At 42.6% G+C, this 25,851-nt stretch overlaps 2 protein-coding genes across 17 annotated transcripts in view; one reads left to right on the forward strand and one right to left on the reverse strand.

Moving 5' to 3' along the window:
• TRIM37 (tripartite motif containing 37) overlaps window positions 1–23,137 on the forward strand; it is a gene marked incomplete at its 3' end in the record, with an annotated part of 32,760 nt that extends 9,623 nt beyond the window's left edge. For 2 of the 16 annotated variants that reach the window (XM_080630033.1, XM_080630023.1), the window contains 19 exons: window positions 509–633; window positions 1,990–2,040; window positions 2,470–2,551; window positions 4,052–4,128; window positions 4,621–4,800; window positions 5,528–5,642; window positions 5,874–6,086; window positions 6,443–6,579; window positions 7,269–7,366; window positions 8,389–8,589; window positions 10,674–10,985; window positions 12,784–12,912; window positions 13,868–14,054; window positions 14,726–14,844; window positions 16,588–16,740; window positions 17,521–17,605; window positions 17,957–18,567; window positions 19,311–19,418; window positions 20,203–23,136. In XM_080630033.1, coding sequence (XP_080486159.1) covers window positions 509–633; window positions 1,990–2,040; window positions 2,470–2,551; window positions 4,052–4,128; window positions 4,621–4,800; window positions 5,528–5,642; window positions 5,874–6,086; window positions 6,443–6,579; window positions 7,269–7,366; window positions 8,389–8,589; window positions 10,674–10,985; window positions 12,784–12,912; window positions 13,868–14,054; window positions 14,726–14,844; window positions 16,588–16,740; window positions 17,521–17,605; window positions 17,957–17,960 — 2,268 coding nt within the window. Of the gene's footprint in view, window positions 1–508; window positions 634–1,989; window positions 2,041–2,469; window positions 2,552–4,051; window positions 4,133–4,620; window positions 4,801–5,527; window positions 5,643–5,873; window positions 6,087–6,442; window positions 6,580–7,268; window positions 7,367–8,388; window positions 8,590–10,673; window positions 10,986–12,783; window positions 12,913–13,867; window positions 14,055–14,725; window positions 14,845–16,587; window positions 16,741–17,520; window positions 17,610–17,956; window positions 18,997–19,310; window positions 19,419–20,202 lie in introns of those variants that run through there. The other 14 variants (XM_080630029.1, XM_080630031.1, XM_080630020.1 and 11 more) reach the window with 14 other exon arrangements.
• A 120-nt stretch (window positions 23,138–23,257) lies between these two features.
• Window positions 23,258–25,851, reverse strand: part of PPM1E (protein phosphatase, Mg2+/Mn2+ dependent 1E) — a 63,922-nt gene continuing 61,328 nt past the window's right edge. The window contains exons 5-7 of the mRNA XM_080630034.1: window positions 25,192–25,335; window positions 24,798–24,891; window positions 23,258–24,529 (exon numbers count right to left, since the gene is read on the reverse strand). Coding sequence (XP_080486160.1) covers window positions 23,460–24,529; window positions 24,798–24,891; window positions 25,192–25,335 — 1,308 coding nt within the window. The 3' untranslated portion in view covers window positions 23,258–23,459. The remainder of the gene's footprint in view (window positions 24,530–24,797; window positions 24,892–25,191; window positions 25,336–25,851) is intronic.

Genomic DNA, 25,851 nt, shown 5'->3' on the forward strand with positions numbered 1-25,851 from the left:
CAGCTTCTCTTTTTCAGAAAAAAGCCCCATTAAAATATTAATAAATCAGTGTTAATGAAACATGACCTCTCCTCCCTGCAAATAGGAGGAAAAGCATACTAACTGGAAAAAAAAGTGAGAACATGCAAACATGTGGCAACTGTGTAGGTCTGCACTGCTTATTTAAAGTCATCATATATGTCTTTGTCCAGAGGGGCTTTGAACTTCATGGCCTAGGAGTGAGACAGAGTTAGAATATCCATTTCAATTTCCTAACAGAAAGTTTAGAACACGTGACCGTCGGCTGTTGTAGGCAAATTCTTCATCTTAGGAGTTGACAGTTTTAAGGTAAATAAACCCCAAACAAATGAAAAACCCCAAAGAACCAGAACCTTCCAAGCTGCATTTTACGGTGCATTGTGGGTGATCTTTCTGAAGCTGTAACAGACGTGCAGTTTCTTTTTAAAACCGAAAGTGGTCAAAATCTATGGTTTCTACTAATGTTTTTCCTTCTTGTTGTTTCCCGTAGTTACGGTCGTGCAGTAAGAGTGAGTTGATCTCCAAAAGTTCAGAGATCCTGATGATGTTCCAGCAGGTTCATCGGAAGCCTATGGCCTCATTTGTCACCACTCCTGTGCCGCCAGACTTCACAAGGTCAGCACTGCAAATACTTTGTTTAAACTTGAAAGTCATCTTGCAAAGGTTTGTTTTGCTTGTTAAAAAATGTGTAGAGTAAATTAGAGGAGAATATCTCTATTCATTTTGCTGTACCGCTGTATGGAGGAGGACATGCCTAATCTGGGAGGTAAGTGTATTATGTACCTCAGCCTTTTGTAAAGCTATGACAGAAGAGTGCCACTGTATTTTAAGAGGAGAATTTGAGAGAGTAAATGATGGGTGGCTGGTGGAGAGGTTGTCTGATACTCATCTTCTCAACGATATGAGCTGTGGCATTGGTAATCCGGGGGGTAAAGTGATTTTGTCCATTTCTGTGTTAAGTCTAGTATCTCTGACTGAATTTGGGTCCAGGCTTATACACTGAAAATTTTTAACTGCTTAATTACTCCTGTTAGTAACCTGTGCCGCAAGTAGGCTTTTCTGTTCCGGCAGGGCTTATTTTATGTCTGTAGTCCCTGCTGGGGAGTCACAACAGTGGCTTCCAGCAACAGTTTCTTTTCTCTTTTACTGTTTCATAGTTTAGTAGTTTACTGTTTTGTCCTTTTTCTGTTATTATTGGGTCTCTGAGTGTATAATTGCAAGGCTCTCATGAAATGCGTCTGTACGACACCTTAATTCACAATATGTAGCCAAAACCACTTCATAGCACAGTTCTTCATAAAGAGAGTGCTGCTGGTGCTGGGTTCTTTGGAATTCTGTTGAGAGTTTAGGCTAGCTGGCTGAAAAATGTCTCAAAAGAATTGAAGGTAGGAGAAGTCTTGGAAGACCTCCTCAAATAATTTTGCCTTCTCTAGCAAAAATTGGTTCAGCTGGCTTTTAAAGTCAATCTCAAAACTTTTCCTGGCGTGTTTTCTGAGAAGAATAATTAAATCACTCTCTAAGGCGAGTTTAAATCTTCCTGCCATTGGAAAATGAACATTTAGGTATCTCTTGCTCAGAAACACAAACCATTTGAGCCTAGTGCTTTCAGCTATGCAGTAGTTTCATGCTTTGTAGAACTATCAAGGAGTCTTACATTAAAAATTCACCATTTTAAAAGATTATTAGCCATCACATATAAGAGGGCAAATCCTCTTAAATACTTCTGGTTGCTTTTCCCTTCATTACATTAAATATTTGTTTTATTGTGAGGTATCACATGAAGAGGTAGTGGAGAGAAGGCTTATAAATGGAATTTTCAGAAGTACTAAAATAACCCATTATATAATCCAGTGAATTTCAGTGGCTCTGGTGACCTAATTAATCTTAAATGCTTCTGGAGAGTCCAAAAGTTGGGACTTTTAATGTCATGTTATTCAACTCTAATACATTTACACCTCTCCTCCCCCTTAGTGAATTGGTTCCAGCGTATGACTCAACTACATTTGTCTTGGAAAACTTCAGGTAAGAATGTATTTTAAATTACCGTGAATATTGAGAAGCTTTTCCTGTTTCTTCTGTACATGAGTAGTAGTCTTCAGAGCACAGAATTTTCTCTGCAGAAAACTGTTAGATATCAGCTAAGCTATAGAAAGGAATTAAAAATCTCAGTTACCAGGTGAACAATTAACTCTAGCTAAACTGTTAGCTAAAAAGATTTCCTATAGCAAAGGCAATTTTTTCCCTTTTTAAACAAGATCGGATAATTGTATAAGTAACACATGTATTTGTATGGACAGTTAACATTCTGCATGGGCGTTGTGCTGCTACATGCTCTGTGCAGCAAGAAGGGTGGTTCTAGTGTGTAAAAGTCTAAGTGTGAATGCACTTTACTGTTTTATGGAGGGTTTTGCTTTGTCCCAATAGCAAATGTTTTTTCTCCTTTCTCAATAGTACATTGCGCCAGCGAGCAGATCCTGTGTACAGTCCACCTCTGCAAGTGTCAGGACTTTGCTGGAGATTAAAAGTTTATCCAGTGAGTTATGCTTTAAACTAGAGTCATTATCCCACCCAAAACACTTCAGCAGCATTCGTGTGCTTCGCTTGTAAAGAAACATCCGTTAGTATCTTCTCATGTTGTGTATAAAAAGCTGTATCAAAAGAACGTAATAAGGTTGTAGAGTTGATCACAAACCACTGAAGTATTCCTGCTCTGCTTCCAGATATGCAGCATGAATGTTCTCAGTGTAGTTAATCTGGTCAATTTAAAAGCAATTAAAAAAGGTCTTACTAATATGCCATAGGAACTGTAATAGATATTTTTACTACTTTTATCTGAGTGGTTTTTGTAGATGTTCCTTGCAGAACTGAAGTATGGAGTAACTTAAAATATGTTTATGAATAGTACTTACTTGGGCAGTTGGGAAGAGGACAAGGTATTAGTCGAAGATTAATCTGTTTTACTGTGCATCCAATTCTCAGATGCTTGAGAATACATGCTAAAACGTGTATTGTACTAATGTCCTTCCAGTGAGCTGAATAGTCAGATTTCAGAAGCAGTGTCTTTGTCAGTGTTGGAATGTTAACCCACAAGATGTGATCTTTTTGCAGTCCAATAGGCTGGTCAGTGCTTCAAGGAAGCTCTGGCTGCTACTGCAGCTGTGTTTGGAGAAATATGTGTTTAGTGGTGGAGTGCAGGTTTTGTTTGTTAGTGGTTGGCATGGCATCTTCAGAGAACTGGATTAATCTGTTAAGCCCATGTTTGCACAGAACTTGTATTTCTGGGGTGCAGAGGTGGACCCCTGTGTAACTTTTCAGAGTATTGTAAATTCAGGATTGACTACATAAGGTGTGCTGTCAGAAGGCATTAAAATTTATTTTTTAAATGGTAAGTTAAAATGTTTCTTCAACCTAGAGGATTCAAGTTGAGCCATTCTTCATCCTTGATGAAAGGTGAGTGTGATGGAGGTTTTGCCATGTTTTTTTTTTGTTTTCTACTTGATTCTAGTATTGTTCGTCAGTTAACTGACCTAACTTTTTCACATTGCATGTTTTTGGTGAAGAAATGACTCTTATTTCAAATACCAAGTAGCTTTGAAATGCAGCTGTACGGAAAATATTTCAGAACTAATGTTTAATGTGAGCTGGTTTAATGTGGAGAATTTGAGAAGAACTGGAATATAATAAACTGCTAAGTAGATTTTATGAGCTTTTTTGTGCTTTTTCTATTTGTTACATAAGTTGTCTGTTCAGTCTTCCACTTACTTGAACCCTTGAAGTGTTAATAGAGTAATTAAAGCTCTGTTTTGAGATTTATATCCGAGATGCAAGCACCTTGTTGATTCAAGTTACAGTAAGACTTCCAGGTCACAGAAGATTAAAATCGAAACTGCATCATATAAAGTAAAGTGCTGTTGCAAATTCTCTATTGACTGAAGCTGCTTTCTCAACTTCAAGGGTATGTCAAGGTGTTTTGCTTTTCTGGTTTTTGCTTTCATATTTAATTAATTTATCTCTCAATTTGATTTATTTCAAGGATGGAAATGGCGTGGTACGGGGCTACTACCTGTCTGTGTTCTTGGAGCTGTCCGCTGGATTGCCAGAGACATCCAAGTAGGTAAACCTCTAGTAAGAGCAGCTGGTTTGATTTCTTCTTTTTTTTTTGTTTTAGTTGACAAAGCTCTTAGAGAGGTTCGTGAAGAATGATCTGAAGTTCTGTAGTGTTGCTAGGGACTGATGCAGAGTCCTCTTGAAAAGAACAGCAGGGCTTCTGCTGTCCAGAAGCTTTAAATCATGCCCAAAGATAATAACTGAAAGGTGTTATTTGGTGGCTTTCTCAAAATAAAAAGCTAGCTGTCAAAACAACAGAGAAGAGCATCTATCCCCTAGTATTCAACCCTAAATTTGGTTTACCATTCTCATTATTACTACAAAAGTCCCCTGCTGTACTGTTTATATAAGTGTTAAGTAAAATTGCCAGACCAAACCACTTCTTCAGCTGGGCCTGTGAGTCTCCCAGGAAGCATGGTTCTGTTAAACTTGATGGATCTGGCTGTTCCAGTGTCTTTATTTTGGTATTAATACCTGTGATTTTCCCCTGTGTAGATATGAGTACCGTGTAGAAATGGTTCACCAGTCCACCAACGATCCCACCAAAAACATAATTCGAGAGTTTGCCTCTGATTTTGAAGTTGGAGAATGCTGGGGTTACAACAGGTTCTTTCGTTTGGACTTGCTAGCCAATGAAGGCTATTTAAACAGGCAAAATGACACTGTGATCCTAAGGTAAGGAAGGCAACTTAGTGGGGCTCTTTACTGCTGTCATTTCACGAAGTATCACACCTGCAGCTGAGATAGGAAATAATTAAGTAGTTGAAATTAAAATAATTGTGACATGTTTTGCCATAAATGGGTTTGAGTGTCATAAGCTTTAAAGAGAATGTGCTGAAGGGAGTTGTGGAAACTCTCTCTCTTTCTTTGAGAAGTAGCTATGCTTGGCACTGATAAGCCTGGGTTAGGGATCTGTAGCTAATTGATTTAAAGGAAAAGGCTGTTTTCTCCCCCTTTTCAGAAACAGTTGTAGTGATCATAGGAGCACTTTGGGAATAAAGGAAGTCTGTAATTCAAGAAAACTAATGCTGTCAATGGGAGTTGCAGTGTTAAGACAAAATATAGAAGCTTTATCCATCTACTTCAGATATTCTCTGTACAGTCCTACTCTTGCTCCTGCTAAATGCTTTGTAGTGTGTTAATGTTGTTAGTGTTGGTTTGTGAAGATAAATACCTCTTGTATAACTGCTTCTCCTTCAGAATACTTCCTGTTGCCATTCAGTGTGCTCAGGATATGAAAGAACATTGTATGTTGTCTGTTAAGTTTATTTTATCACTGGATTTCAGGTTGGGGAATATTTTTATGTAGGGCTTTTAGGATTTTTTTGGGGGGCACAAAAAACAAACCAAAACAAAGAAGATAAAAAACCTTAAAAATCCCTTTCCAAATGTTCCTTTGAAGGTTTCAGGTGCGCTCGCCAACCTTCTTCCAAAAGTGCCGAGATCAACACTGGTACATTGCTCAGTTAGAAGCTGCTCAGACAAGTTATATCCAACAAATAAATAACCTTAAAGAAGTAAGTGGGATCTATACTACTGTAAAAATCACCTTTTACTTACAAGTAATTACCTGGTTTAGGTTTCAGTGTTCACATTTGACAGTTGTGTTTATTTGGGTTGCAGTTGGTAGTTTGATATTGGGTGTTATTAAAATAATATATATGCAAGTCAACAAACTTACTTGATCTGGTGCTTCATTGTTGCCTTCTCTGTATATCCTTCTGATGTGTATCTTTCTAATATTTCAGAGGCTTGCAATTGAACTTTCCCGGACCCAGAAATCACGAGGCATTTCACCTCCAGACACTCATCTGAGTCCCCAGAATGATGATGGTCCAGAATCGAGATCAAAGAAATCTGGACAAAGCACTGAAGCACTACTTGAGAATGTTGCTACTCCAGGATTAGTGAGTGATAGCAAGGAAGAGGAGGAAGAGAAGATCCAGCATGAAGACTTTAATGTAGGAATTGTCTTTTTCCTGCCTCTTTGTTTATGTGTAGCTTTTTATGATAGGGTAGCAGTAGAGACATAGGTGAACTTATGAATTGTGAATTAGATTTATTATCCTCTGTGTGGAATTAGGAGACAACACGATCAACAGCTAGCAGCAAGAGATGACACGAGAGAGATTCCAAAGCAGATCTAGTTGATCCCACTACAAAAAAGTTTCCGAGTTTCAGTTTTGCAGCTGAAAAACCCAACTTGCCTGGTTTTTACCAGCTTTTACTGTGCTTTGAGACCCTCCTAATTCCTGTGTGATGCTCTGGGGAGAGAGTTCCTCTTAGTAGCTTTTGGTTTGTTCTGTTTTTCTGGTAGCATGAGCTCTCTGATGGTGACTTGGATATAGATCTTGCTGCAGAAGATGAGGTAAACCACCTTGATGGCAGCAGCTCTTCAGCTAGTTCGACAGCAACTAGTAACACTGAAGAAAATGATATTGATGAAGAGACTATGTAAGTAACCTAAAGCCTTTCAAATCACCACCTTGTCTGACAGGTTAATCCTAATTCCAATGGAAACTGATTGATTTGCTGCAGCAAAGGGTGTGGGTAGACTCCAGTGTGATGTGAAGGCTGTTTCCCAATCTGCAAACAACATGAGCTGGTAGAGTTAACATTAAACATTGGAATTTTCGGTCAGTTTGTTAACCATCTTTCTGATCTCTTAATTTTTTGTTTTGTGTTGTGTTCTGTCTGACAAGTGATAGTCTGTGAAGGTTCTTTCCCAAAACACTATTAAGGAATCTGTTTCTTCAGTGTAATGAAAGAGAGGTTTGGTGTTAGGAAGTGTTGTAGTAGTAGGAGAGTGATAATGAGGACAGTTAAACTAGAGAATTTAAGGTTCTTAGCTGAGATTGTCAGATCCTAGAATCTTCATTAAAACACACGAATGTGTTGTAACACATACAAATATAGAAGTTTGCAGGATGACATTTTACAGTTTAGACATGTACAGCACTCTTGGACTCTTGGGTAGCAAGTCAGTCACCCTTTGTTTTTATTTGTTCAGTTTGGGTAGCTTGGGATGCAGCAAATACTATTTACTGTGTTTAATGTTTTCAAGGTATGTGCCATAATATCTAAGAAGAGCTGAAAAAAGCTAATAATTGTATTTCTTTTTTTCCACCCAATCATCTTCTAAGGTCTGGAGAAAATGATGTGGAATATAGCAGTAATATGGAGTTGGAAGAAGGCGATCTTATGGAGGATGCAGCGGCTGCTGCTAGTCCTGGAGCATCAGGTATGAAAAACAGCCTTCAGAATTCCCATATATGCAAAATGCTGCTGGATTCCTCTTCTGTTCTTGGAAGTGACGTCAAGCTGCGTGTTCTGCAGGCATTTCTATTTTTGGAAATGCTGCATCATGTGGTTCATACTGATTATTGCAGTGTAGCAGAAATGTTTCATTGGTTCAATAGAGAAAGGGGGAGAAATTTTCTGAATGTGCTTGTTTAAAAAATTATGCATAAGTTTAGAGGGAGGTTTTTCTGCCTCTTGAAACCCCTTTCATTCTGATCAAGAGTAGCCTGATGAACAGTTTGTACTGATGCCTGTGTGGCCTCTGAATGTGTGACACGTTCACTTGGGTTTTAGTGCACTGTAAAACCTGAAGGATGTGGAGGAAATTAAGTGAAGAATCCTTACAAGTCAAGCAGAAATACATTTTAAATGCAATAATGAAAAGGTGCTGTAAGATTACTTGAAGCCTAGAGATGATTGTAGCCCAAATTAGCCATAGGTTAATAAGATTCTGGAAGAAATACATGTATATGGAGTGTGTTTGTTTATGGCAAAGATACTGGAAGAGATGTTCACTGGCACTGATGTTTGTGCTGCTGTGGGAGTGTTTGAAAGACACAGTTCCTTAACTGTCCTGCTTTTAGCTGCTGTTTCAAAGCTACTTGAAAATTTCTTGTGAACTAGGAAGCTGAGGGACATGCCTATTACCTTCTGAAAGGCTGGCTGTTAGAGCAGGAGCACAGTGGCTGTAGAAACAGCATTCATTTAGGAGGTTTTAGAAAGTAATTTTTAACAGCATTTGGGAAAGCTGGCACACTCTCTTCACTTGAGCTTCTTGCATTTACCTGCTTGTGCTGTTTTCTGGTCTGAGTGGAAGTACTGTTAGCAGAATAAATGCTCTTTGTATTGATTTGTTTACCAGTCTCTTTATTAAGAGAGTTACGTAAAAGGTATGAAGCGTACAGGAAATAATGTGTTACCTGTGTCCTGTGTATACACACTTTCTCTGTAACTCTTCCTTAGGTACTAGCCACAGCTACATCAGTGCAAGTGGAAGACCTTCAAGGCGGGGAGGAAGTGCCCTAGGCTCAACAGCCAGTAGCAGTTTACTAGATATAGATCCCTTAATTTTAATCCACTTGCTGGACCTAAAAGATAGAAATGGAATGGAAAACCTCTGGGGCCTTCAGCCACGTCCACCTCCCTCTCTTCTGCAGAATAGAGGTAACTGTACATCTGATACACATTCTGATTTCATTCCAACCTGGAAGTGTCTCTGGGAATGCAGTCCCAGAGTTAGAAGCAGATTTGAGGAGGGAATGAAAAAGAATGACAGGCAGCCCTTTTCATGGAAAACTACACTTCCATATCCTCATCTGGGCTCATCAGAATGCTGCATCCTGCTGCCTCCTCACATGTTCTTTGCCTTAATGGTTGACCTCAGCTTGAGAACACGGGGTGACTCAACTGGAAACAGAAGTGTGTATTGGGAGGAGCCTTCTCATCTTTCCTTGGGGAATGTGACTGAACCCTTGGCTGTTTTGTGCAGCAACCTTGTAGAGATGCAGTTCATGCAGCTTCTTTGACTGCAAATGTGGGGGATGAATGAAAGGTCCTTTTATAGAAGGGGTTAGCGCTGAGAGACAAAACAACACAAAATGGCTGTCAGCTGCGGAAGTAGTTACACCTCTCGCCTCACACAGTTTGTACGCTTGGTGGCTTAGAGTACCAAGAGCACAATTTATACTGATAAGAAGTAAATCCTGGAATTTGCTTTTGTATAAAAAAAGGCATTTAAACCCAAACTAGGAAAAACGTGTGTGGTAGTGAAGCTGGAAAAGCACATGTGGAAGAAACATGGATCAAAATATTGGGAGCCAAAACCAGTGATGGTATTTAAATAATTGAAGGCTTGTAAGAGAGTCTGTGATACAGTTAAGACCTTTCAACCAAAAAAGCGATTAACTTCATGCGCAGCAAAAGCAGTTAGCTGTCAATTCCAGCACCCCTGGCTGTTACTGAAGGCTGCTTGTTTCTCTTACTAGTGAAGAATTAAAATTAGATCAAAGCTCAGTGACACATTTATCATGATTAACACTTCCTTGGAGGTAGCTGCCCCACTACCACAACATCTTACTTCAGGTCATTCTGAAACAACCATTTGGTGACTTGGTAGAACAGAAGAGAAATAATAATGGTCCATTTGCTCCAAGCTCTTGCTTTGGCTGCAGCGATGACATAGCTGATACTGAATCTAAAAGCTGGCTTGAATTATTTGTTCCTTTGTGATTAGCTTTTAAAATGTTGCCGTGTAAACAGTCAGATGAGTTTTCAGCTGAATGTAATCCATGGTTCCAAACATGGAAGTCCCTTCTTGTGAGTACAAAAAGGGGAGGCAGCACGTGAACTCTTAAGTCTCAGTTCTGTTCTGGCTGGAAAAAGACTGAGACAAGAGGACCTTAGGTGTGGTCATTGCATTTAGTGCTGTCCTGCTTGAGCAAGATCTAAGGTCTGTTGTGTTAAATGGCTTCCTTGTCATCTTTAGCTACTCACTCTGCAGCTGAAATCATTGGTTTTGCTGAGGTTCTCTTAAGGTTTGACTGTTCCCAGAGCTTATTCAGGTCAGTCAACTAAGAGAAAGCTGCTACTACATTTGGAGTTTGCCAGACTTCACCTCCTAAGGTGAAGGTTTCCAAGAGCCACTTGGCTTTATAGTTTTGAACAGCTGAATTTGCAGTGAAACACTTACAGAATTCACAATGGTTCAAATAAACATCAAATGTGATCTAATTCTGGCTGAGCAGCACACAGATTTACTTGGGTATTAGCTGCTCAACCTGATCTTCTGGTGTTAGGTACTTAAGGGGATTCCTTCCTCAATTGCAGATTTCTGTGAGTTCTCTCTGTTAATGGGGTGTTGTGTTGGTGGTATGAGAATCTTGGACAGTCACTAAGCAAATGTTACAGAAATGTGTAACAAATTTGACTGGCATCCAGGCTTGTGAACTGAAGCTGGTCTGGCAACATAGAGGAGCAGTTCAGTTGTCATCAAAATTCATGCATTAGTATTGAGAGCCTTGCTTCTTCTGGCAAGCATGTTCTGGGGTCTTCCTCCATGACAGGCAGGGAAGGGAAACCTGTACTGGTAGCTGTGCAGTGCATGCAATCTAAATATGGTGCAAGAATGTCGGTCCCTCATTTTTATAGGAGGGCAAAAGGTAGAATTTTTACAGCTGCTAAAAATAGATGTCTGTGTTTATTTGAAAACAATGTTACTTACCTGTTGTGTTAACTTTCCTTTGGTAAAGCATCATCCTATTCTCTAAAAGATCGAGACCAGCGGAGACACCAGGCGATGTGGCGCGTGCCCCCTGACTTGAAGATGCTGAAAAGGCTCAAAACACAGATGGCTGAAGTTCGAAGCAAAATGTCTGATGTGAAAAACCAGCTGTCGGAAGTGAGAAGTAGCAACCCTGGCTCGTGTGATGGGCAGCCCACCTTCTTCTCCATTGAGCAAGGTGCTTTAGCTGCCTGTGGAACGGAAAGCTGCAGTAAGCTGCAAGAAATAGGGATGGAGCTACTGACAAAATCTTCAGTTACCAGTTGTTACATAAGGAATTGTAAGTGCTTTAAATGTCACCCTTACAATGTTGGTTGTATAGGTGTTTTTATATATCCAGGCATCTGAAACAGACTTCTTATAGTTACTCATGCTCAAGTTCAGCTATAAGAATACAGAAGCCTAAAACCTGCACTGCCTCACTTTCAGTAAATGTTAGTAATGTAATTTTACTAAATTACATTACTAAAATCTTACTACGTTTTAGTAAACATTTAAGTAAATGTTACTGAAGCTGGCTTCAGCCTTTCTTGGTAAAAGCACCAAAACTTTTGCTCCACAGCCAGTAACACACCTAATGCAGTGAGAGTAAACTTCAGAGTAAACTTTAGAGTTCTGAAGTTTAATCCAGTATTGAATTGATCTTACCTGAAGGTCATTTCCTGTTGACTGCTGCTCTGTGTCTGGCCCATCTATGAACTTGAGGATGTTTCCTGATGCCTGCCAGTGAACAAAACGAAAACATTCCAGATTTGTTATACTTTAGTAACTTGAAGTCTTGCTAAAATCCGAGTGAGCCAAGGCTCCCCTGGGAGAGGCTTTGCCTTTTGACAGGTGACCTCTTTCAGAGAGGGCCCTGTCTGTTCAGGTCCTGTCACTGGGTCGTGGTGGCAGAGCTGGTAAGCCAGTGTGGAATCTTTTGGATGCCAGTATGAAGGCTGTGCAAGTACTGTGCTGCTTATGATCCTGAATAAAAGTACAAGTTGTTAATTCTCTCTCAACTTCTCTGTTGCCTGAGAGAGATGATTTTGCAGCCTTCTGAGTTTTGGTTCAAGTTATTACTTTATTTGGACCCAAGATGAGTAAGAAATACATTATACACATAAGCAGACTAAAGACACAAGTTATTTGGACCCAAGATGAGTAAGAAATACATTATACACATAAGCAGACTAAAGAACTGGTAGAACAGTTCTATTTCTCTCCATCCCTTTTAGTACTGACCTGCAAAACAGCATTTGCAACTCCAGCAAATATCTGTTCTGTATTTTGTCAGTCCCACAGAGCAGAGAATTTCTTCTCCGAAAGAGAAAGTTAAAGTTTGGAGCCCTGAACTCTGCCATCAATAAGATGTGGAAGGCTCAACCCACTTCAGTGGAAGTGCTAGCTTTTGTTTGTTGTGTGGTTTTTAATGCCACCTCTTTCCTTAGCAAATGCCTCATTCCTCCAAGGTTATTAAGGCACCAGGTAGGAGGAGAGGAACAGGTTTGTGGTGCTCTGTAAAACAGGAGAAATCTTCTGGTTTTGAAGCCTGGATCCCCCACCTCCAAGGGGTGTCAACAGAACTTGGGTTTGCTGTTCCAGTTAGCGTTGCTCTGTTCCTCTACCTGGAGGAGCTTCTGTGGGAGGATCCACATTATCATGTGCTCCAAGAATGGTTCATTTGGGAAGTGGTAGTCTGTGAGAGTCCCATTACCTGTCTCTCACTCTTGCTTTCAAGGTCCTTTGTTACACTAGACTTTGAATTTAAGAGCTGAACGGATGGTTTGGGCTCCCTTTAATCCTTTACACTCTCCTCGTGATGGCTGAAGGAATCTGGATAGTGGCTTTCTTAAGGACGTCTTGGTGTAAGTCAAGCTAACATTACTTTGTTTAGTCTTTGCCACATCTGTAGCTAGCCAGGCTTCCCTCTAGCTCACATCTTTGACAGGAGGGATGAGGAAGGAGTTTTGTGCAGGACTGGGAGTTAATGAGCATAGAGACTAAAATAGAGCTTAACTTCACTTAAAACAAGCAGAAGGGCAGAGCGCTGCAGCACTCTGACTGAACACTTGTCACAACTTAAAATATTTTTGCAGCTGCAAGTAAGAAAAGTAACTCACCCAAAACTATTCGCTCTGGAGCAGCAGGCAGCCTGTCTTTACGGAGAGCTATGGACTGTGTGGACAGCAATCTTCGCTTAAAGGGAGACACTCAAACTTCTGAAGGTAAGCATCTTTCTTTGTGTGATGGGGGGCATCTCAGCATCTCACGTACAAAAGCTTTTCAAGAAGTCTTACTTGGCAGCTGATATTTCCCTGAGACTTGGCTGGATCTTTTCTTGAATGTAGTTGATGATGTTGTACCTTTGGTAACTGACCTGTGAAAGAGAACCTCACAGATGACTTGCGGAACGTAAATATGTGTGTTAACAAGTTCTGATCTCTGATCTTCCTGTTTCAGGAACTAACTTCATAGTGAGAATCATAGATCAAAAAGTACTGACCCATGTTTAAATTGTTATTTGCCTTAAGGGGAATTCAAGAAAACCCCACGTACATGTGAGAAAGAATATTGATACTGTGGCCTCTGAGTTTTAAGGTGCCCTTCCTTGAGTGGTAATGAAACACCTAACACAGGACTTGTGTTTTGCCCCTTTTAAGTGTTCTGAGGAGGAGTGGAGTGTCAAAGCTGTTTTCTTACAATGCTAAATGGATACAGAAGGCTTGGGTGGGAAACTGGAAAATGCCAGAGAGTCATTTAGATGGTGTAACTATAACCTCTGCACACAGCTTCACCAATGTGAAGTTGCCAGGCTTGAAAGGCTGCGGCCAGGCAACTTCACATTGATAGCTGGGGAAAATGACAGTGAGGAGGGTGTTTGTTACTGGTAGATAAATAGAAGATAAGTTTTAACTACACAATATGGGGAAGGATTTGTCTATAGTCTCCCATCAGAAATGGCAGCTGAAACAAAAGCTCTGTGTGATGAGAGAGTGGATATACCAGACGGTTTGTGTTGCCCATATGTTCACTTGAAACTGTAAGGTTTTAAGCATGAGGGTGGGGCAGGTGTGCTTGTGCATACACGTGTTTGGAACCCAGCTGGTGCTGTGAAACAGCTGGGTGTTCAGCTTCTTGAAATAAGGCTTGACATGCTCAGAGTTCTCCCCTTTTTCTCAGGTGGCATAGGGAGCTCCAAGTTGAGTGGTCGGCACCATTCTGCCAGGGTCCTGGCTAACAGCAGTGTTCCCGAGTCACTGCCAAAGACAGAGGAGAGGCCTTGTGATGGTTCAGATTCTGATATTGGAGTTTCTGGCTTAAATGGCTTAGCTGCTGTAGAGAAGACGAGGAAAGTTGGTGCTCTAGGGTAAGCATTTGTTCTCTTTTCCTCTTGTTATCTCCTCACCCACCTTTCCTTGACTTAGGAAGAAAGACACCAATCAACTAAGCCCAGGTGCTTGTAGCATGGAAGAGAAATTACTTTGAAGTTTATTTGGTTGCTGCTGTTCCCTCTGGATATCAATTTTTAGTTTAATAACTAGGTTACAAGTCATCTTTTCCATTTTGGGTTTGGGTTTTTTTTTTTTATTTCCATCAGCTGTGGATGCAGTCTCACACTTGGATTGGGAAGGCAGGCCTATCCGTATTCCCACTATTCCTTGCAAAATAACCTTTAACAGAAATTTACCTCTTAGGGTTTCCTTGGCTAAGATGGTATTTTTCACTTTGACTCTAGTTTTTCGTAATTTCATAACAAGTCCCTGTTGGCTGACAAAGCAAAGTGCCATGGGAGTACTCAGGTTTGTTTGTTTTTTTTTTTCTAAATACCTGGATTCACCATTTTTTGGAAAAAATTCATAAACTTTTCCAAGTTTATTTTTGTGAAGATATTAAATATTTTTGCATCAATATAAGCTGGAAGTTTATGTGGGTATGCAAGAGAATTAAACAATGAGTAAAACTAGAAGTGGGACTAGAAGGATTAAAGCTGCATCTCTAACATGAGTTTTTCCTACTTCTCCTCAATTCTCCCTTAAGGTCAACTTCTAAAGGGTGTCGTACAGAAGGAGCCCAGTCAAGTGGGCTGGAGAACAGCTCTGATACGGGTGACCTACAGGCTGTGCTTTCTGAGGGGGCTTCTGCAGGGCCAGAAGAAGGTAAACTGAATGTTGTAGATAGCAAGTGTAGCATGACCACACACCAGTCTGGGATGACCCATTTCTGTAATAGAAATAGTTGGAAGGGGAAAGGAAAAGAGGAGAAAAAAACCCTCCAAACCCAAAATGTGTTCATTTTGGTTGACGTTTGCTGTAACAATTGGCAGCTGTAGTGTGAATCTGAATGAGGAGTGAATGTCTCTGTGTCACCTCTGTCTGGGGAGAAATGGCAATGGGACAGTGCAGCAGGCAAAGACCCGGTGCCATTACGTGGTGCCATCTATTCCTCTGGACTCCTACTTGCTTTTCATACCTCTTAATAGGGCTCCAGGTCTTTGCTTTGGTGTTCAGTTGCATGGCCTTGAAAATAATTTCTTATCTAATTAAAATAGCAGTCAGTGACCTTGGCTTTTAAGCCTGCTGCCATCAGGGACAACACGTTGGTAACTACCTCCACGTCTGCACTAGAATCTCTCCAACACTTCATTTGTGTCGGGTGCTGTGGTACGTAAGCCAGTTTCCTTAGAGACTTGGAGGAAACTTTTCCCTCTCCCTTCCTGCATCCTTTCCATGATGGAAAAAAATATTACTGCTTTTTTTTTTCTTTTTTGAATGTCCGCACGGAAGAGTTTTTCTTATCTTGCTAAAACTCTGCTGCCTTCCACCTCTGCACTAATTTGAATTTCAATGACTGAATTGTAGCGCAAAGCCTATATTAAGGTGCCAGCATCCATCTCTAGCTGCAGTGTGCAATATTGTGTAGGAGTTGGCATTTACAGAAGGTCTCTCAGTGACAAAACTGAATTTCTGCTCTTAGTCACTGCAGTGTGATCGTGATGTGCTCCCACAGCTCTGCTATTATAGCAGAGAACCTAATAGGAAAATGTTTTAAGAACTGAAATACTTCATTGTTAAAAACCCCAGGAAACAAACTTTACTTTTTTTTTTTCCTTTCCTGTCAGAGGAGAAACTACGGTAGAGCTGGTACTTCAATTCACTTTACTTGCTTTTTCTTAGCAATGAGTATCAGCTCTTAAGAAGTAGAAGAGCAGAGCAAACCCCTTCTGTCTCCCCCAAAACTGCAAAAAGGAGCATGTTCACCTCTGCCAGTTCCTGCTCAATGTTTGGCAAAACAAAAGAAGCCACCTTGATTATTAACTGTTGTGGTTCTTTTTGTAGGAAAAGCAGGGGTTTTTGTGCCTGAGACTTGAACAAAGTATTGCTGTTTGAAAGGCGTGGTGGGTGGGTACATCTGTTCATGCTACCTCTAAACTGTTAAAAACGTGGTCTACTGGAAGGTGTCCCTGCCCATGGCAGGGGTTGGAACTGGATGAGCTTTAAGGTCCCTTCCAACCCAAACCATTCTAGGATTCTGGGGGAAAAAAAAGCTACTTCTATTTTCTGTCCTCTTTGTAGAGGTGGGTAGAGCAGCTGGCAGGGGAGCACAGCTCAGGCAGGAAGGGGCTGCAGGCAACCAAGCCTGCCTCAGCTGGTGACATGCTGGAACTCTTGTGCCAAACAGCAGAATGAGGGCATTCCTGAAGCTGGTACCTGCTGTTCTGTTCAGTCTCAGTGTTTTGGTAAATGTATCTGGCTCTGAACGTGCTCCTTCTCTTGTTCTCCTGCTAGCTCTTGGGATTTGATATTGGTTGCTCTCACATGTGAAGACATTGAATGCTTCAGTCACATAGGTCTTGCTGCCATCATTTTTGGCTTGTGGGTCTTTTTGGGTTTTTTTCACAGCTGGGGTATGTCAGAAGCATGTCCTTCATCTCCTACCAGGAATGAGCAGTGACAGCGACATTGAATGTGACACAGAAAACGAAGAGCAGGAAGATGGTGCCTCTGCCTCAGCGGGGTTTAACCAGGCCTTCTCGGTCCAGTCCTCGAGCGAAGGTAGGAGTGACCGGGGCGCCCACCTCCTACTCCTGCCATGCTGGATGCTGCCAGAGCAGAGATTGCTGAGGGTGCTGTAGGGTATCAATACTCAAGCAAGTGCCAGTGAGATCTCAACTCCTCTCTTGGGATCCTGATAAACAGATCAGAGGGGAACTCTTTCTAGCCCTGAGAAGTCAGTTTAGGCAAGTCTCCTACGGAGGTGCTGGGGAACCCAGAGCTCCTGTTCTTCTGGCTTGGAACTCCCTGCGCACTAGGACTGGTGCTGTATGTCAGCTCCTTTCAGGGAGTTAACTGCTGCCTTAGACATGGATTTGCATCTTCCTTGGCAGGAATGTGCTTTGAGCACTTCAGTGTAGTTTCCAAAACTCATCTCATGCTTCTTTGAAAAGCTTTAATCTTCTGATTGAATTAAAAGCTGTAAGGTGACAGATGATGCTGGATGAGGTTGGCTTCTGGTTGAATAAGCATCCCACGCTGCATTAGCAGCATGGCCAAACAACTTGCCTCTGTAATTGGAGTTTGCTGCTTTGCTGTGTGTCTGCAGCAGGCACTAAAACCACAGCTCATGGGAACAATAACAACATTGTTCATATCTGTGCTTGACTTAGAGGTATCTTAAATTTAAGCCCCTGGGGCAGTTTTAACTCAATGTCAAGCACATTGTGTGCCAGTATACTGGGGAGGAAGTACCACACAGTGGGCTCTGCCAGTAGCAGAACGTTCATTTGCTCTGTTCCAGTTGCTCTCTGGTAATCGATGCTGGTTCTTTGGTTTCAGCCTCGGAGCGGTGTGCAGCATTCCCAGAGGGTGACCAAGCTGGTCCTGATGATCTCAGCTTTGCTACTGGAGAAGACAGCACCAGGTAAGGGTAGCTGCTCAGCCTGCATGGTGGTGGTAGCCCTGGGGATGCTCCTTCCCTGTACTGCATCTCAGGTTTGCAGCGATGAGGGGCAGGTTCACCTCACTGGTGATGGACAGGCAGGTGCTGGGGCTCCCTCCTGCCTTCCCCAGGGCCATGTTGCTTTTCAGGGCAGTCTGTAACCACTGTGCAGTGCCACGGGAGGGTTAGCTGGGTTTGCACTGCAGTGTAATATCAGTAGAAGTCTCTGACTGGATTTAAGTACCTGGCATGAAGTTTTGATTCATAAGACTCTGCTTGAAGCCCTTGAAGCTTGAAGTGAGTTTCACTGACAGCTGATTTTCTTTGGAGCAGGTAGAGAACACATTCAGGGCCTGAAGGCCTGTGGCTCATGTCCCTGGGAAGAGGGGCGTTTATTCGCTGGAGCTTAGCCCAAGGCTGTTACTTGTGGCTGCGAGCACACTACGTTCTGTCCAGCACCCTCATGTGGTTCTTCTGCAGTTGTCTTAAGCCAGTTACTGGGGTGAAGTGGCCTTTGGAGGTCTTACACTAACGTCTGCATTCCTGCTGGCTCTGTCAGCTCACATGCTCTTAAAAAATGCCCCAGAGGTGTTGAAGCCCCATTTCAGGCTGCTGCTGTCCCGTTGCATCGCTGGGCTAACCGTGAGTATGTGACTGTCCTCAGTTAAAATGGTGTGAGCGGGTTGTGCAAGGCTGCTGAAGCCAGCAGATGGGACGGACAGAGCTGGGGTGAAGCAGCTGCTGTTTTCCTCAGTCATGATGTGGACCAACTGAACCCACCACCACCCTCTGCCGCTGCGTGTTGCGTTCTGAGCTGCTAAACTACGTGTGATGCTATGGTGAAAGCCAAATGCCTGGTCAGTGGCGAAGCATGAGTAACTGCCGCCGTTCTTGTCCGTGTCTCCGCTGGCTGTACCGATGTTCCTGTCTGAGTGTTCCACAGTGTAAGTAAGTGCTGTACAACTCCTAGTTTAAAACTGTTTGCACTTTGTTAATAAAATGAATGTTGAAATCTGATGTGATGTTTGAGGTGTTTGTGTGTAAGTACTGCGGTAGAGCATGTTAGTGAGTACAGTGCTGCTGCCTTGACCTTCTGCAAGGAGAACTCTTGCCTGTCATGCGCTGGTCACCCTTTTCCTGAATTGCTCAATGAAAAGTACTTAAATCCACCTGGTATTTGTAAGGCTATTATGTTCTAGAACCTCCGATACTCAAACAGGAACTGCAGAGGAGCCATGGCTTTCACACGAATGTAGTTTTGTGTTTCTTAGCTAGGGGGAGGCACAGCCCTGAGCCACCTCAGGCACCACTCGCTCTGGTGGCCAAGTGCTGAGGGTGGCCTTTGGCAGGCTGTGCCCTCTGGTAGTGCATTGGGAGTGTTTGGTGTTGTACAGGGCTGTGGTGTTGATTGCACACAGCTCAATTAGCAGTAATCATGGTGCTGTGCCTTGTTACCACTCACAGGTGCTTTGCTTTAATGAGAGGCCCATGGTGGAGGAAGTGGTTTGCTGGGGCATGTGCCCCACTCTGGTGTTGGGGTCCAGGGAAGGGGCCAGAACTGCCATGCTTTGCTTACATTATGGAAACTAACCTTACACAGCACTGGCTTTTTAACAAGAGGGGGGCGAAATAGGCTTGGGGGATTTAGTTACCTAATTTGCCATAACTGCCCCTTCCTTCCCTTCAGAACAGCTCAGAGCTGGGCTATGACAGGCCCTGTGTGATAACACCACAGGTACCATGGTACCAGCTGACACAACCACTGTTGTCCAGTTCTGGTACATGCCACACAGAGGTAAGCTGCTTTAACCATGGAAAAGATGTTTAAGTCAGAGGGTGGTTGCTGTCTCTGTTAGCTCTTAAATAAACAAACTATCTGAAATGTGGTTTAAATTACTGTTTTATTAAGATATTGGTAAAACTTGAACAGTTTTTCCTGTATAAACAGCTCCATAAATAAAATATGGATGACTAATACATGGTTGAAACTAATAGGTGGACTGTAGAACAAGACTACAGGGGAAGTCCCAACACTGGGAAATGGTTTACTTTAGTTTATTCACTGCATCAAGAACACGTTATTGTCATGAACACGGTAACACAGAGAGGTCAACACGAGCCTCCGTGTCACAACCGCCGGCGGGAGCACTTGGTGTATGATGTGAGCTTGGTCCCGCACCCTGTTCCTGTCCCAGATGAGGAAACCACAGTGCACGTGCGATACAGGAATTGCATTAGACCCCAAGGGTTGTACTAGACCCTAAGGGAGAGGATTTTAGCTTTACTGCTGGCAAGTACAGTGCGAGTACCTGATGGGCGAGGGCAAGGAAAGGATGGGAACGTTTTAAGTCAAAGGTGGTGTTAATGCTTTGTTATTGCACATAATACAAGGGTAGAAGGTTTTGTTCCTGTTCCAAAGAGGATATGAATTAAAGAAAGATTGCCCTAAATTATAGGCATGATCAAAGCTGGAGTATCCCCTTCAATGGCTTTGTTTATGTGACTAGTGCCCAGTGAGTAAATTGTGCTAAAACAGTCCCTAATTTAGACCAATCTTTTTCATTTGCTTTTTCCTGCAGAACACTGCCACGGTGGGGAGGATTTCACGAGGAGGCTGGCTCTGAACTACAGCAGCCGTGTCTATGAACACGAAGCCCATTACACCTCATCTGCCCATAGGACGTGTTTCTCACCGATATACCACTATAAATGTGGTGTAAGGTAAAGTCTGCTTCGACATTGTCCTTGGGTGCTGCAATGCAATCTCAGTCCACTACTGAATGGTTTTAACTGGCAAGGACGATCAATGGCACTTCCAGGTAAAGAAAAGTTCTATACATGTTTCCACCCACCATCAGTGCAAACTGCGGTGGGTTAAGGGCGCCCCTGTCCCTGCAGTACAGACACCGCAGAGCTGCACCTTCCAGAAGTGTGCACAGGGAATAACCAGAGAGGGGACTGTGCGAACCCCAACAGGACTCACAGTGAAGAGCTTACGAGCAAGTTTTGAGCAGCTTCAGACAAACAGCCTGGAGCCTCCTTCTCAAAACCACAAGTTCACAAAAATCAACAGAAAAATGATGTTTCCACTCCCTACCTCCTAGTTCTGCACACAGGGTTAACACGTAAACTGAAACTGATGCGGGTTGTCTTAAAGCGGAACAGGGATACTTCAGCTCTTTATTGGAAAGATTTGTTATACAAATTTCACCACCACTACGATACACGATAAAAATACAAAACACAGGTCACAGACTGAATCTCAGTAGCAACAGTTAATAAATACAATTAGATGCTTTTATATTAGCCTAGTATCTTTACATTGTCACCAGATAGACAATCAAAGTACGAGATACAGAACACTTAGATACCGTTAGAGAGGGATTATTGCTTACGTTAGCAAGCAGCAAGTAAGGGCACAGGAGTTTGAACTGAAGAGAACTACTTCCTATCACCAGTGGCATTAAGAGAAAACACTGCATTTCACAAAGCACTGCTTTTTGTCTAGTGGGTAGAATCAAGAGCAGCATATATCAGACCAATAACCACTACTTGTAATAGTATAGAACTTTAAAGGACTTACCTTACAAATGGTTCCTATCTACTCTATAAATATGCATTTAGTGAAGAAATGAACACTTGCTACCTATACAATGTTTTAACCTGACCACACTGGAACTATGATGGCAGAATTTTTTTCTCCTAGCAAGGTAAATGGTATGAGTGGCAGAATTACCACTTATGAATCCACACCGAAAAAGCTAAATCCTTCCCCAAAACATCACACATGCAATCCAGCACTCGTCAGCTGCTCCTGCAGACTGGGAAGAAGTTTTATCATCTATCACAGCTCTTCATTCTCATTTACTCACACACAGAATTGCACTTACACCACCTTCCTCTCTGAAACACGACAGTAAGATGGACTTTCAATGCGTCATTATTACTGTGAAGAATTTAAAACAAAGGCACCGCAGAGATGCCCTAGAGTTGCATATTTTATCATCTCATGATTTCTCAAATTTCCTCAGTAAATCTGAATTGGAACATATGCTGCAGCTAAAGAGAACGGCGACAACAGGTAAGGCTTAGTAAGATGACGGATAAGAGCCAATGATTCTGTTTGATTGAAAACAAAAAGCGTGAAAAAGATCAAAGGAATCTAAAGCCACACTCCAACTCCTGGTTACTCACAAAGCCTTTCACTGTCCCTCAAATTGCTTTTAAAATAGTGCATCAAAGGCAGAGGCAGCAGAAAGTGGCAGAACTCAAACCTTGCCATCTTGTCGTGTTGAATAATCTCCTGACTTCTTAATATTAAAATACTTTGCAAATTCTAGCTAAATACTGTTATTAAATTGTTACTGCTAAAATGATATGAGTTGTATGATTAACTGCCCATGAAGATGACTTTATGCATACCCTTCCAAATATTTTACTGTAACAAAGAACAGCAACAGGTGTGTATTTAGTGGAGCTGATGGGAATCATCTGCTTACTTATGTCCCAGTTAACCGCTCCCCCTTGGGTTCAACATCACCTCGACAGTAGGGATAAGCTGGCAGGTACCCCGCATTTCCCAGTGTGATAAGTAACACTCTGCTCACTTCCCTTTCTGAACCCAGGTTTCACCAAAGCAGAGCTTGGCTGGCCAGTGAGTTTTACTCACTCCACAAAACCCCAAGTGCAGCCCCTGCTCTTCTGCACCCATGGTGTTTCCATGTCTCTGGGATTGCTCTGGCTGACTGGTATCCGTTCTACACACACTAGGAAACACCACACTACAGCAGTGACGCTGCTTGGAGACACAGGATGCTACCATCCTTCCTGCTGCAACTTCATATTAAATTATGCCTTTGCCACCTAGAAACCAAACAGCTCATCAGATTGCTCATTATCTCGCGCAGGCAGTTCTCTGGGTTGACTGCTTGAGTGGCAGTAATATCGTACTGAACATCTCCACAGATTCGTTTCTTTTAAGACCTGAGATGAAGTTACGGTGGGAAGAGGTTGGCTCAAAGAAATAAGCACAATCAATGTTCAATGAAAACTAGTTGAGAACAGTTTCCTAAACTGACAAGAAAAATGCCACTAAAAGCACCAGAAAGATACGAACCTCTAGCCATAGGAAAGATTTGTTTTTAAGAACCGCAAAACCCAGTTTTCTTCATATTCCACTCTTTATGTTACATGAACAAAAATAGGTAAATTGTGAGTCTATACCTCAACTGGAGTCTGAGAACAGAGCAGCAGGAGCTCAGTTTGTCCATTCCTAAGTTACCTGGTAAAACCCTGTATGGCTTTTAGTCATCTACCTGCAAAAGTGGATAAAACATTCTAATTCATCTTAATGCTTGCCTGAAATAAATAGAAAGCAGAACACAAGAAAACCCCCACACACCTGGACTTCTACGGAAACTTCCCCCCACTCCAAAAAAAATTTGGCAGTTCTAAACCAGAATCTTGCTTTACATATTGCTCCACAGATGTCTCAGGCAGGTTCAACCTCTGGCATTTGTAAGGACTGTTTGTTCCCTAACAGTGTCTATGAGGTGAACCAGCTGTTTGGCTTCCAGCGGTGAATGTGGTCAGATACTCACGTGTGCGGGTGGTTGGTGGCTGCGGCATTGCTCAGGGTGGCACCACCAGCAGACTTTATTGAGATTGAAACAACTACATTTGTTAATTCCTAGATGTATTTACACATAGTTTGAGCTTTGCAGGGGATGGGAGTACAGTTCAGAAATGCCCACCTTTTTTTCCCTTTCTGATGATGCCAGTTTTATTTTGGGAATGTCTACTTTGGGAGTCTGATGGGGGAACACGAGGGGGATGGTTACATTTTACAGCATTGATGAAGGTATGACTCTGATATACAATGACTTTGTCTTCGCATCAAAACCATGCTTTCACTGTATGCTCTGTGACCAGCCAGCCTCCAGCATGGGGAGTGTCTGCCCCACACCCTTGTGCTCCTGCGGCCCCAGACAGGTAGGGGCAGACTCGATCCATCTGTGTGGGGAGGCTCATGAGCCAGGAGCAGCGTGTGAAACTTTGGTTTGAGCCTGGCTCCTCGTTGCCTCTTCCAGCTACAGAGCCGGAAGCGAAAGAGCGCAGCCTGTTTTCCCAAGGATTTGAATAGTTCATCTTCCAGCCCAACGAAAATGGGGGATATACCCTTCACCCTGTAGATGCTCTGCCCTGTAGCACCCAAACTAAGAGGAGCGTTGTACTCCCTGGGATCGCTCTGTCCACACATTGATGATGTGGTGCACTCTGGTGATTCATTCTTCACTCTTAGGCCATTGATCAAATTTGCACTCTTTGGTATGCCGGGACTAAACACTTGACTTGGTGGCAGACATTTGGCACTCTGAGGTGTACTAGTTTCTGGTTTTGTCAGGTCTAAATAGCTTTGATCGTCAAACAGGTTGATGCTTGACCCTATGCTTAAGCTAGTTCTGTCGGTGAAAGAATCCACCCGTCCCTCATACCCTAGATCGGCAGGTGCCGAGCACTGGTGCTGGGGCCACGGCCTTTTGCAGTCTCCATGGTTTTCTTTATCTTCCCCGTTGTCTTCCTGCCCACCTTGAAAAGAGTTCTCTGTCCAGTCTGACTCCTCGCTAACATTGACTGCTGCATTCATGTCCCTGAGAAATACCACAATGACAGTAATGTTGTCGCTGGAACCGGCATCTCGAGCAGATGCCACTAATTTATGTGCTACCATGCTGCTGTCGCCATTATTCTCCTTTAGATGGTCAGCCACCACTTTGACTGCCTCATCAGGATTGACTGTGTCATAGAAACCATCACAGGCTAAAATGAGGTAGTCTTCAGAGCCATCTAGTACAGTGGAGGCAGAGTCTGCATCCCCACAGATGTATGGCTTGTGCTCAGCATCCCCTGTGGAAAAACACAGATACGTAAGACTCTGGGTTTGCAGCCGCTGCATCTGGAAGCCCTTTTATTAACACAGCATGGAGCCAATCACTCTTAACCCAAGTTAAAGCAATTATTTGGAAATTATTCCCTCAAACTGTAGAGGAAGAAAACAGAGGTTATTGCTCACAGGTCTGTCTTCAGCTGTACTTCCAGCTTGATTACTAGAAAATTAAAGTTTTTAATTAAAAAGAAAAGCAAGTCTCAAAAAGGAATTAAAGCCCACTCTTACCAATAGCTCTGGAGACTGATAGGCTCCCATTCACCCTCCAGGCTCCAAACCAGACCACACAGCCACCAAGTGCCTCAATGCGCTTCTTCTCATCCTAAACAGCAAGGCAAGGCAAGAGAGTGTTTTGGACAGAGCCCTTAGTGCTGCCATCACACTCTGAACACTACAATAAATATTTGGGTGTTTTCACAAACACAGCACAAATGAGAAGAAAAGAGATGCACACGCATGCATACTGACTTCTAAACAAACCAGGATAACTGGAATATACCCTCCTGCTCCAAGAGACACTGACAAGGCAACACTCAGTGTCCCAGCAGCCCCCATAAAGCTAATACCTGTCAGCTTCAGTGGTAAACACTGCCCGGGTGTATTTCAAACAGGCTGTTCTCACCTCCCGATCTGGTTTGTGGGGTTTCATCAGTTCCACAGCTTGGCCTCTTCTTACAAGCATAACTTGGGAGTCCCCGAGCCAAGCCACATGCAGCATATTTCCTCGGATGAAAGTCACCACCCCAGTGGTTCCACAACGCAGACTCTGGAGAGGGTGAAAAAAAAATGGCCCCAGTTTTAAATAATAACCATTTCAAAGCATTTCCTTGCTTAACGACTGAACATGTTGATATTCCAGTACACAGCCTGTTCCCACGGAGGAACAGGCCCTGATTTTTGCCTTGTGACTTCCCTTGCACTGGAATTGCTTTCTGGAAGCTGGGCTCTGCTGTGCTCCTGTTGTACTTGACTTCTGTGCCACTTTCCTACCTGTTGATACTAACATACACCTGTTAATGAACTTGGAGAAAGGTTTACTTGTAAGCATCTTGAATGCCTTGCACTTAACTCAGCCTTTGCATGAGTTTAGGAGGCCTAGAAGTCAGTTACCCATTTATTCTGGAGCTAACCAGAATGTATGTTGTAGAGATGAGGAGCAAAAAAACACCCCAAGGACTAAACCTAGTTAGCATTTGAACATACGAATGTTCAGCAGCATCCTTCTAAATGAACTGGCTGTTGTGAGAAGTGGAGGCTGACATCTTTATGAAACATGAAGAAG

This window comes from Psittacula echo (assembly GCF_963264785.1).
Source record: "Psittacula echo genome assembly, chromosome: 15".
NCBI lineage: Eukaryota > Metazoa > Chordata > Aves > Psittaciformes > Psittacidae > Psittacula > Psittacula echo.